General features: G+C 53.6%; 2 protein-coding genes across 3 annotated transcripts in view; one reads left to right on the forward strand and one right to left on the reverse strand.

Annotated features, from left to right (window-relative positions):
• CAPN7 (calpain 7) overlaps positions 1–7,622 on the forward strand; it is a 53,275-nt gene extending 45,653 nt beyond the window's left edge. The window contains exon 22 of the transcript XR_009448554.1: positions 5,698–7,622. The gene's annotated coding sequence lies outside the window, so the exon portion shown is untranslated. The remainder of the gene's footprint in view (positions 1–5,697) is intronic.
• SH3BP5 (SH3 domain binding protein 5) overlaps positions 1–12,700 on the reverse strand; it is a 69,185-nt gene that overhangs the window by 7,173 nt on the left and 49,312 nt on the right. For both annotated transcript variants that reach the window (XM_059663997.1, XM_059663996.1), the window contains one exon: positions 4,705–4,869. In XM_059663997.1, coding sequence (XP_059519980.1) covers positions 4,705–4,869 — 165 coding nt within the window. The remainder of the gene's footprint in view (positions 1–4,704; positions 4,870–12,700) is intronic.

Below are 12,700 nucleotides of genomic sequence, written 5' to 3' on the forward strand. Positions count from 1 at the left end.
ACAAAAGATTTCAATGCAGGGTTCACCTTTAAGGAACTAAGTATTTTAAATTGACATAGAAAAGCTATGATTGGGAGCTACTGCACAGGGTTTCCTGTACAGAGAAGCAGGGTTCTCACCAGCTGCACACAGTGCCCTTGTCCATTTCAGCCCTTAATCTAAAGGCTTTTTCTAAAATTAATCACTCAGAGCGTTCCAAGCCCTTGGAAACATTACCAGTGAAGACTGAGGTGGCAGCAGCATGTCGCTGGCCCCTGCTTCACCCCCATCAGACCACATCACCCACGTCCTGTCCCAATCTCCCCCGCCCCGCGCGCACAGCCTCAGCGCTCAGAAGAGACCCCTCCAGCCCCCAGCTCAGCCTCCAGGGAGAAAGTCACCAAGCATGACACCTTGGTGACTCTCCTAGGTAACCAAGGAAGCCCTCCCTCGGGCATGGAGTAGGGCATGAGCTGTGTGCTGCAAAGGGTGGGGGAAGAGAGAAAGATAAGGGAGGGTGGTGGCACGGGAAGGCTCCACTATGAAAATTGCAGCCATGGGGAAGAGACACAAGGAATCGGATAACAAAGCAGTTCCTTCAGGCCTCAGGCACCAGCAGGCTGCGCTGAGCCGGGCACGTGCAACTCACCATGGCCAGGTCTCCCAGGGCCACCCTTGCCCCCTTGAATCCCAGGCTGACAGGGAACCCGCCTCCATCTCTACCACACTCCAGTTTTACCACCATCACATTCAGTTCAGAGCTGCCCACACCGACTACGCAGAGACCACCCCCTGGGCAGCCAACCTCTCCGGGTGTGCACACACCAGCAGCCGTGGCCATCATTCCAGGCAGAGTGGGTCGGACTGCAGGATGGCCCTGGCGGCTCAGGGGGGCTTGCCAGCAGGGCTGCACTTGAGAGGGGCCTTCAGGGTGTGACATTCGGGATGACGGAGGCGAAGGGAGGAAGCATTCGGGCTGAAGTGGGCTTTGCGCAGGCTGCCCTGCCGTCCGTCCTTGCATCCAGCCACAGCCCACTGCCCCCTTTACCATCTCCACCAGAGGAGCATTCAGGTGGGAGGAGGGGCGGGGCACGCTCGGTGTCCCACCTCCTTTCTCAGAGCCCGAAGGCTCCCGAAGGAAGTAACTATCCAACATGCAGAGTCCTGGCCTCCTTCCCGATGGTTTAGTACTTTCTCAACCCAGAGGGGGACCCTGTCCTGGGGAGGACCCACAGGTTCTCTCTTCCCTTCTGGTTGCATCTGCCTCAGCCTGCTGGGCTAAGAGGTCAGGCACTCCTGGGGTTCCCCAAACCTACACACCCTCTGGGCCTGCCCCAGCACTGACCACCGCCAGTGCCCAGTGGACCTGAGCAGTCAGAACTGGTACTGGACAAGCCTCTAGGACACTTGTAGCCTGAAGCCCTGGGCAGGCAAGAGGGCAGCGGGCACTGGAGAAAAAGGCCTGCTAGGCTGGCTCCCTCCTAGGAGGACCAGGGCAGACAGGCACCTGGGACCCCAAAGCCCCAGAGACCCTGTCACAGTCGCCCAAAGGAGATACTCAAACAGCTGGGGCCTTCCTGCCTGAATTCCCACAGACACTGAGCAGTGTGCCAGCCGGGCTGGGCACAGCCTCCTCGCCGGGTTCCATGCCAGCAGGATAGCCTGAACTGACCAGTAGACATCCACCTAGCATGGCTCCTCATGTTCCAGCCTTCCCCTCTCCAAACCCCAAGACATTCCACCTTGCTTACATCCCCAATATCCCAGGTGTAATCTCCCCCAACATCCTGTCTCAAAGACCAGCATCCTCTCCCCGGGGAAGGCAGCTTTCTTGTTTCCTCAGAACCTTGGCTCATCCCCCTGGGTGAGGGGGGGGCCCAGAAGGTGGCTTCTCGCCACCATATGGGAGGGGGCGGTACGTACCCACCAGCGTCAGGAAAGCTGGCCTGGACAGCTCCCCATGTGCCATCCAGGCCTCAGTTCCACGCGCCCAGGCCACCTGCCCGCCAGGACCGGGAGGGGAGGCTGACTGCGGCCTTCCCTCTGCTGCAGCTGCCAGTTCATAAACACGTCCTGCCTCCCCATTTCCAAGCCACACTTTCCTCCTCTACACCAAGTGGCCAGATTATGATGACCACCCCATCAGTACTTCATTGACACTTCCAAAATTACTGAATACTGAAAACTTCTTAAGCAAATACTCTCAAGGTTGTATTGTTATTATTTGCATAACTAATTCACTTCATTGTACTGATGGGGTGGTCATAATAATCTGGCCACTCAGTGTATTTCTATCTGGTCTCTTCTGGCAGACATGAGAAAAGCCAATCCTCCCTCCCAGATGCCAGGCCTCCTCTCCCAGAGGGTGAAAGGCTATCACCTTCCCATAAAGATGCTTCAAGGCCCAAAGAGACCAAGCTGGAGGGGCTGCTGCTGCCCAAGGCCCCAGGTAGTGAGCAGCAGTAGTAGCCACTCCAGTGGCCACTGCTGCCTGCAGCTGCCCAGGCCCTCCTAGCCCAGCACTGAGCAGAGAACCTTTCCTTGTCGGTCTGTGACATTGCATGTGGCCTCCCAGAGAACACGAGGGCTCCTGGCTCACTCACAGTCTCCCAGCATGCTGGCTTCAGCCATGGCTCCAAGTGTGGCTGCTCAATATTACCATACGTCTGAGGGGTACAAAGGGGACACACTGACGGCCTCGGGCAAGGAACGTGGGACCCCCGTGTTCTCCCACCGTGCCTGGGGTGGGGATCAGGTAGCCCAAACCACTGCCACTCCCTCAAGGCAGCCCTGGACCTAAGTCTGGATCTTTCTCTAGACCAGTGATGGCGAACCTTTTGAGCTCGGCGTGTCAGCATTTTGAAAAACCCTAACTTAACTCTGGTGCCGTGTCACATATAGAAATTTTTTGATCTTTGCAACCACAGTAAAACAAAGATGTATATTTTTGATATTTTACATATTTAAATACCATTTAACAAAGAAAAATCAACCAAAAAAATGAGTTCACGTGTCACTTCTGACACACGTGTCATAGGTTCGCCATCACTGCTCTAGACCCTTGATTAGTACTTTCTGTAGAAGAGGATGGCACGACGCACCCTTCTCCTAAAGAAACAGGCTTCCCAGAGTATCCACAGGTCAGACAAGGCAGGAGGCATATTCCAGACCCTTCGTGGTCTCCATGCCGAGCGTGCCAGGCCCCCCAAGCTCTGGGAGGAGGCGGCAGGAGCTCCACGTGGGAAGATGCTAAACCCAGAGGGAGGCTTGCAGCCAAGCCACACACACAGCAGCTGCCTGTCCATCAGATTCAGGGAGCACAGCCCCTGTAGGCTGAGTTTCTCCGTGACCCAGGAGTGTGGCCGGGCAAAGCTTTGCCACCAGCTCTGTCTCTTGCTGGAGTCCGTTGCAAACTCTCCCTCTCCCTCAGCAGTTCAAGGAGCAGCACTTCAGGCCTGTGCCCCTGGGAAGGAGTCTGGGAAGAGGACCAGCAGCCCAGGGGGAACCCTGGCCTGGGACCCAGGCACCTGTCCACCTGCAGTGGTGACCCCCACAACCAAGGAACCTTCAGTGGCCGCAGGAGGACACACATCAGGAGCGTACGTCACAGGGGCGGCCAGAGAAGTCTGGTCCAGCCCCACAAGTCGCTCACGGCACCATCCCAAGAAGCACCATTCCCACCGGGGATGGAGTTGTGTGATATGGTTGTCCTGGAGACGCCTCCTTGTGGTACCAGCCACTCACCATCCACTGGGGCCCCGGGACTTACTAAGGAAAAAAAAGACAGAAACATGTTTTGTTCTTTTTTTAAAAGAGCAGATCAAGTGATTTCTGAAACGGTTTCTCCTGGCTAGTTTGAATCTTCGGTGGGGGTAGAGAAAGGGCAAGAAGGAAAGGCGAGCCCTGGCCCATTTGGTTCAGTGGATAGAGTGTCGGCCTGCGGACTGATGGGTCCCAGGTTCGATTCCAGTCAAGGGCACAGGCCTGGGTTGTGGGCTCAACCCCCAGTGTGGGGTGTGCAGGAGGCAGCCAATCAATGATTCTCTCTCATTGATGTTTCTATCTCTCTCCCTCTCCATTCCTCTCTGAAATCAATAAAAAAATTTTTTTTTTAAAAAAGAAAAAGAAGGAAAGGTGACCTCCAGCAAGTATCTTGGAAGGAGCTAGTGAGAAAGTGAGAAAGAGAGAAAGAGAGGTGGGGCGGGGGGGGGGCAGTCCTTTTCACATCTTTCAGGCTGTGGCTTGTAAATTTCCAAGATTTCCAACCTCCCCTTTGGGTTTTCATCAGCTGACCCAGGAAAGTTCCAGCCTGTGTTTGGCTCTCTGAGCATCATGTCCACTAGGGGGCAGGAGGCCCAGGCTACACAGGCCCAGCCAGCTTTTATTTAAGGAAACACAAGGCCATCTTTAATTATCAGGTCCCCCTGGGCTTGAACCGCTGTGACAAGTGACATTGAAAAGGGAGAGGCTGCTGGCATTAACTCCTGGCTTTTTCTATTCTTGCCCTGTGACGCTCAGAGCGCGATTTGGGGCCACATGCCTGGGAGTCTGTTTCCTCTGCTTGGGGAAACAGCACACACAGAACTCACCAGAACCAGGGGCCAGTCGGCATCGGACAGACAAGAAATAATGTGAGAGACGCCCCCACACACACCCACGGGCACACAGACGCTGACAGACAGGGACACCCGGGTCGCCCTCCCCCGGCACACGGCTGTGACTCACCCTCTGGGTGGCGTGATTCAGCATCTCCTGCCAGGCCGAGTCGAACTGCCGCTTGTCGTCCTCAAGCAGCCGCTGCTCGGCCAGGGAGATGGTCTCCTTGGCGGCGCGCAGCACCTCCGTGGCCCTCTGGAAGTCCTGCGTGGCCTTCTGCGCTTCCAGCTGAGCCTGGTGAGGAAGGACCCTCGTGAGCCCTCGGGAAATGGCAGGGCTCCTGCTGGCCCGTCACAGCCTCCCAAAGAGGAGGCTGGGAACAGGCCTGGCCCCCGCAGGTCCTTGTCAATGCCGGATGGGCCGGTGAATGGACAATTTTCACAGCCCAGAACCCAGCAGACCAGATAAGCATGCCAAGTTCCGGTCAGAGTGAGAGATGGCAAGCCCGCCCCTCGGATGACAGGCATGGCCACCCGTGCGTGGCCTGTCATCGAGTTCTCGTTTGCTAATGATGCCAAGGGAGATGCCGTGGTCCCCAACCCCATCCCCGCCCAGATCTGGGGCTCAATTCACAGCACGTCAGAGCAGAAAGTTCCCCAGAGGGTGGGAACCGTGGTGAGAGACGCAGACCTTCCAGGCTCACAAAGCTGGTGAGAAGCAGAGCTGTGACCGGACCCCGTGAGTCCCACCCAGTGCTGCCACTCAGCCAGACAGGCCCCCACCCAATTCACACCCACTTGCCGGGAATGTCAAGTGGAAGAATCTACAGACAAGGCAGCCGACCACGCTGGGCTGCCACCAGCCACATGTGGCTTCAAGCATTAGAAATGTCTTCAATCCAAACGGAGCATAGAACACCCCAATGGTGAAGACTTGTTGCTACAAAAAAAGAATAACCATCGCCTTCATAACCATGTGGATGCCATGATGAAATGACAATGTTTGGGATACACTGGGTTAAACAAAATAAAGTATACTGTTTCTATTTACTTTTTTTTTTTAAGCCGGGGATACCAGAAAGTGTGAAATGACATAGTTGACTCTCATCCTGTTTTCTTGTAGACTCGCTATGCCTCCTTCAAGAGAGGACCATGTGATCGCATCGGAAATCAACAGCACACCCTCGGATCCCCACTCTCGCAGGCAGGGCATGGGCAAGACGTTGCCAAATGCTGCCCCGCTCAGTCAACCAGGTCTGCATGCCAGTTACGTCACGTTAGGAGATACCCACAGGGCAGTCCCTGGGACTGCGACGGGGAACAACGGGGCTCCCACAAATCGTCAAAGCCTCACATGACTTAGAGGGAAGTCTTCAGAGACCACAGGCTGAGGACACTTTTCGAGACGGTTCCGTGGAGCCCATCAGCCCCAGGCAAGGAACAGCTCTGTGACCCCCTGGGTGCCACACTCCATCACTCACTGAACACAGACTGGGCACCACACCTGCCCTTCCCGGCATTGGCAATGTGGTCAGGGAGCTGACGCCCCCTGTAACGAGGCGCCGTGGGACGGAGGGAAATGTGTAGTGAGGAGATGCGAAGGGGAAACTTTCTAGTAGAGGAATGGAGGGGACTTCCCTCAAGGAGGATGGTCCTGAACTGAGGACTGGAGATGAGGATGATTTGAAAAGGGGGGTGGGGGACCGAAGAGGAAACAGAGTGTCTGTAGGAGACTTGACAAAGCAATTTCAGAAAGGAACCAGGAGGAAAGGCCTTGAATGAATGCCAAGCTATAGCTTCCACCATCGGCCCGGAGACCTGCCTGCTGTGGACACCTGTGTGCCCTGGATCACACATCCACTCAGGTGGCCTCAGCCACACGGTGGAGACAAGGGGCCTGCTCTCCATAGAACTGACCAACCCACTGAGGAGTGACAAGACAGGGCGACGTTCTGCAACACAACTCACTGCTCCAGACCCCGTGCCTCCGGGCCCATCCATGGTTCTCCCCCATGAGGGCAGCCCTCCTGGGGCCCTCCATTCACCCGGATGTGATGGGGGAAAGGGGGGAGCATGGGGACCCATCACTTAAGAGCTGCCCCCACCCTGCACCACCAACTGCCTACAGGCTCAAACCAACACCAGCCACAATGATGCATCCCACAGGATTCTAGCATTTTCTAAGAAGAAATTTGAATGTGTTCTTAAGGAAATTTTAGTATTTCCGTTCATCGACATTCAGTTCATCCCCAGGTCTCCCTGCCTGAATTACGAAGCTCTTCTTTCCTCAAATAAAAAGAGAGATGCCCTCGTGGGGACCTGCAGAAGCGTGGCTTGAAGAAGCAGCCCTGTAGGTTGCTCGGTGAAAAAGAATAAAGAGGTGTGGCTGCCGTGCCCGGGCCAGCACCTCCTCGCCCACTGCCACGCATCTGATGAGCTCCAGTGAGGGAACCAAGTCTCTACAAAGAGGGGAGGGAGGAAGCCCAGCTACAGGGGCCTTGCAGAACATGCTCTTCAAGTTCCTACTGAATTTTCGAAGTTTCCAAAGGTTCCTTCCTTCCTGCATGCTGGTGTCAGAATTATGCTGATCTTGTCATAGCGTGAATACTACTAATACGAAGGTTCGGTCTGCGCTGAACCCACAGACACTCTCCATCACTTACCTATTTATTCATTCAAGTAAGTGTTGGGCATGTGTTCTGCACCACTGTCCATTCTCTCCACACCCTTGGTAACAGGAATGTCTCCGGGTGAGGCAACGTCCCTGCTGAAGACCCATTTCCCAGCTGTCACTCAGCTGGTGTCCCTGTCGCTTTTGGCTAATGAGATAGAAATGAACGCTGAGCGGGACTTCCGGGAGGGCCCCTTGTCTCTCCATGTGGGATGTGAATACAATGGCCGGTGCTTCAACAGCTATTTTGGACCATGAGGTAACTCTCTTAAGGATGGAAAACAGTAAGTTAGGCCTCTGCCCTGGACTGCCTACCTCCTGACTTTTCACATGACAGAACAAAATAAGTCTCATGCTTAAGCCAGTATGGTTTGGGGGTTTTCTGTTCTATTCCGCCAAACCTAAACCTAAATGCTAACACTTCTTCCCTCCACACAGCTGGGCTGTTCTGCAAACCTGACAGAAGTGACTGCAGCAGCCAGTGCAGACGGGTCAAATCCTGGCCATAGAAACTCAGGCGGCATCCAAGAGTCTGACCGAGGAGGACTCGGCTCCGAGACTGCATCCCAGGGTCATCGTGGACACACAGCCTTGACAACCAGAGGCCAACTGAGCAATCCCCCGAAGATCTGGCTGCTTGGTTCTCCCCATCCTGTGAAAGATGGTGCCCAGAAATCGTCGGCACAACCAACCAGGTGTTACCTTCCGACTCTAGCAAAGGACCCAGCCCTCGTAGGAACACATTATTTGAATAAGGGCCTCCACGCACATGCACAGGCTCCCTGGTGATTAGCCCACTCACAGCAGAGAAGCCCAGTTAGCAACGTGAAGGGCTGGGGCTCCGCTGAGAACAGTACCAAAGAGGTTGAGCTGTAAGACGCAACCCAGGAAAAATCCTAAATATCCTCATGACTCATGGACACTAATGGCCTTCATGGAAACAGCTCTACGGAGAGAATGTTAAGAGGCTGCCCATGAATGAATTTGATAAGCGACCTTCTTTAGCCACTGGCCCAGGCCAGCTGTGACTGTGAGGCACTCGGAAACACGTGGGTGTTCCATCCAGTGTCGTCAAGGGGGTGGGGGGTGGGGGTAAGAGAGGTCTGCCTTTGTCCCAGCTGCCAGATGGGAAAGACTGCGGTCATGGCCGTCTGACTCAACTTCCACTCCAACCCACAATCGGTGTCAGAAAGGAACAAGAGCATCTGGACATTTGCAACAAAGGTTCAACATAGAAGGAAGTTTAATCCCTTTGTTTGTTAAAGAAGGGCCCAGAGAGGGAAGGCAACGTGCTGAATGCCACACAGCTACTTGGGGAATGGCCAAAGCCAGGGAACCAGAGCCCCTGACCCCCAGTTGGGCTATTTCCGCTCTACCGTGGTGCGGTGCCTGCCGGCCTGGGTCACTCTGGCAATGGCATAACCAGAGGACAAGTGGACTGCTGCCCCCCACCTGTGACTCAGGTGGCACCGAGCCGCCTAGGGTGTCACTAGCACCAGCCAGTTAGCTGCGGAAACGGAAAAGGAGATGGGGTCTTGTCACTTGGCTGCCCAAAGCCCCACCCGAGCTGGGGGCTCCAGGTCCCAGAGAGCACCCACAAGACGAGACACAGTAATGCCTGACTACTAACCGACGTAAATGAGGACACAGATGATCACAAAGAAAATCACAGCAGCTACTGCTGGAGTATTTATTCTGAGTCAGATTCTGGTGTTCTGAGTACAGTGCCTTGTTTAAATCTCAAAGTTACCCTCTGAGGTCAGTCCAATTATCATCCCTACTTTCTGAAAGGTTACATGCATTGCCCAAGATCACCCAGCTACCAAAGGTGGAGCCAAGATCCAAACCCTGACCCAGAGCTTCCTGCTAAACTTCTATCAATTACCACCTGCTGGGGCCACAAACTCCTGGCAAAGAGGCACTGGTCAAGCTATGTTCGCTCTCACCTCTTCACCTAACGAAGGCCACACTGGCCACTGTTAAATGTGTGTGTGGGGGGGGCGGGGGGTGGGGGTTCGCAGGGAGAAAAGAAAAGATGCTACTACCAAGGAGAGCATGGGGTTCTCTCCACAGAGAGGGTGGACGGAGGGGGCTCCTGTAAGAGCTGAGCTCAGTCAGGAGCCAGGGAGCGGAGTGGGGTCTAGACCAACCGTGGGCAAACTATGGCCTGCGGGCTGGATCCGGCCCGTTTGAAATGAATAAAACTATTGAAAAAAAAGACCGTGCCCTTTTATGTAATGATGTTTACTTTGAATTTATATTAGTTCACACAAACACTCCATCCATGCTTTTGTTCCGGCCCTCCGGTCCAGTTTAAGAACCCATTGTGGCCCTCGAGTCAAAAAGTTTGCCTACCCCTGGTCTAGACGCTGGTCCTGCGTGCTCTCTGAGCCCACCCTCCCCTCCACCCAGCACTGTTTCCTCATCTGCTTGTGGATCAATGGCCCCCACTCACAGGGGCGTGAGGAGGCTGAATGAGACACAGGGAGGCAGGGGCCACATTCCTCCATCCCATTCAGGGCACAGGCCCAGGGAGAGCTTCCCCACTTGCTGGCACCTGAAGCCCAGAGGCATTCTCTGGCTTACTCAGGAAGGAGTGAGCTCAATTTGCAAGCACTCCCAGTGCTTGATGGGAACAATTATGGAGCAACAGAGGCTTCCAGAAACCCCTGGACACTAGGGCATGAAATGGAAGATGGGACTACCCGCCTCCCTTGTAAAGAGAACCAGAAAGTCACCAGCCTGGGGTGAAGCGGAAGCTGCCCGAGTGAGGTCAGCAGTGGCCCTTCCACGTCCACGTCCACATCCACGTCCACGTGGGGCAGCGCAGCACTGAGGAAGCACAGGCAGGCCTGGCTCCTCCTGCAGGGGAAGTGCTGCCCCCCCACCCAGGGGACAGGACAAGGTCCCTGCTGCACTGGGCAACCACTGGTGGGAAGCCCCGTCCTTGTTTTAAAATATACACACTCACACTCACACACACACACACACTCACACACACACACACACATATACACACACTCACACGTACACACACTCACACATATACACACACTCACACACACACTCACACACACTCACACACACACTCACACATACACACACACACTCACACTCACACATACACTCACACTCACACTCACACACACTCACACACACACACATACACACACATACATACACACACATATACACACACTCACACACATATACACACACTCACACACACACACACACACTCACACACACACACACACACTCTGTCCTTGCCTCTTTATGTTGCTGCTGTAAAGAACCCATCCCCCAGCTAGAAGCTCATGAAGAAAAGTCCCAGATTCCTTTCCAAGCATCGAAGATCAAACCCTGGAAAGCGCGATCCAAACCCTGCTGGTCTCAGGGAGGGAGGGTGTGTGACATGAACATCAAAGTGGACAGACAGATGCATCTGTTCTCACTGTTACTCGAGCTCGTTTTCTGTGTTCAGAACAATCCTAGGGATCGGCACTTGCCAGAGTCTGAGACGTTCAATTCTAAAAACGTCTCATCCTTCCACGCCCCTTTCAAACCGCGCTGTGAGGTTCACTGAAGGGCGGCCAGAGGCAGGTACCAGCTATTTGCCCTGTGGATGTTTAGGACACAGACATCTTAACCAGAAGCATTTTCTAGAGAGAATTCCCCTGAGCCCATTTAGTTCCATGATCACTTTTCATCTCCAGGGCTCCTCACTTTTTTCATTTTTAATCAGTCAAAATTATTTCCATTAGTATCAGTTGTTTTCTGTTTCAAATCCATTTGAGCCATTGAACAGTTTTGTCCACATCAACTTTCTAATTAGAGCTTGTGCCATTGCGTTTTTCATTACTTCTATTAAACTCAACTTTCCTGGACCAATCATTTGCAGATCAAAGAATTTGTTGAACGGATGGGTCATCGATTTTTACTCAGTCTCAAATGTTACCATGTACAGTTTGAGCCATTACCAGTTAACGTTAAACTGTACACTATACAACATACTAAGCAATGTAAAATATTAAATAGAAGACCCGTGTATTTCTCCTTAGAGAAATATGACAAAACTCCGAGTGGTTTTAACAGATGTAACACAGGGCCTGAAGGTGTTCTAGTGGACAGGCCACAAAGTTCCTTAATGCACTGTAATGTCCAAAGAGCCTCAAGGGATTAAGGGGGGGTGGGTAGTCAAGGTCACGGTCAAATACTTCTATTTTGTCCTGGGGTTGAAGATGAGCTGCTTAAAAACAAAAATTAGTCCCGCTGGCGTGGCTCAGTGGTTGAGCTGTCAACCTATGAACCCAGAGGTCACAGTTTGATTCCCGGTCAGGGCACATGCCTGGGTTTGGGGCTCGATCCCCAGTGTGGGGTGTGCAGGAGGCAGCCAATCAGTGATTCTCTCTCATCATTGATGTTTCTATCTCTCTCCCTCTCCCTCTCCCTTCCTCTCTGAAATATATATATATGTATATATATATATATATATTTATATTTATACTTAAATATATACATATAAATTGTTTTTAATTGGGTGCCAGAGCTGGAAATAGCATCTCCCTCCTCCCAGCCACAGCCACGGAGGCGAGGACCTGAAGGCCTGATTCGGGAAAGGTGCTCTCACCTCCTAGTCTCTCCTTCCCTCCAGGGGAGGAGCCAGCTGCCCGGCCGGCCCTCGCCCTGGTCCTGCCTCTGAAGGCACCTGGGGATTGTGAGCAGAGCTGCCAACATTTCCACAGAGATGGCCCCACCAGGACCATGTGACAAACAGGCCCCCTTTCAAGGACCCCAGCTCTTCACACACCACAGTGCCAACGAGAGAGACCTCCAGCCGAAACCGGTTTGGCTCAGTGGATAGAGCGTTGGCCTGCGGACTGAGGGGCGCCAGGTTCGATTCCGGTCGGGGGGCATGTACCTTGGTTGTGGGCACACCCCCAGTGGGGGATGTGCAGGGGGCAGCTGATCGATGTTTCTGGTTCTCTGTCTCTCTCCCTTCCTCTCTGTAAAAAATCAATAAAACATATTTAAAAAAATTTAAAAAAAAAGAGAGAGACCTCCAGTGCTCTGGACAGATGGGCATTGACTGAGCAGGACAACAGGCCACGGTGAGGCAGCACCCTGCATCCGAAGAACCGGGCATATTCCTGGCACCCACAATGGCCGTTGTCTTGGGTCTATAACCTTGAACAAGTCACTGGACTGCGCAGGTCGGAATGCCAAGGCCTCTGTGACCTCCCGGGGAGCCTGCGTTCCAGCTGGAAGACACATCATTACAGCAGGTCCTACCAGGCCACAGCCTACAATGCAGCGTCCGGCTTCCACCTGTGCAAACGGCCCACCAGCAGGTGAGTTAACCACCGGGCTAGTCTGCTCTGCTGTCGTCTCTATTGCTGTATCTGTCTGCAAATTTTCCCTCATTAAACCTTCCAAAATTCCTTCTTGATGTACT

Source organism: Myotis daubentonii, chromosome 14 (genome assembly GCF_963259705.1).
Source record: "Myotis daubentonii chromosome 14, mMyoDau2.1, whole genome shotgun sequence".
Lineage (NCBI taxonomy): Eukaryota > Metazoa > Chordata > Mammalia > Chiroptera > Vespertilionidae > Myotis > Myotis daubentonii.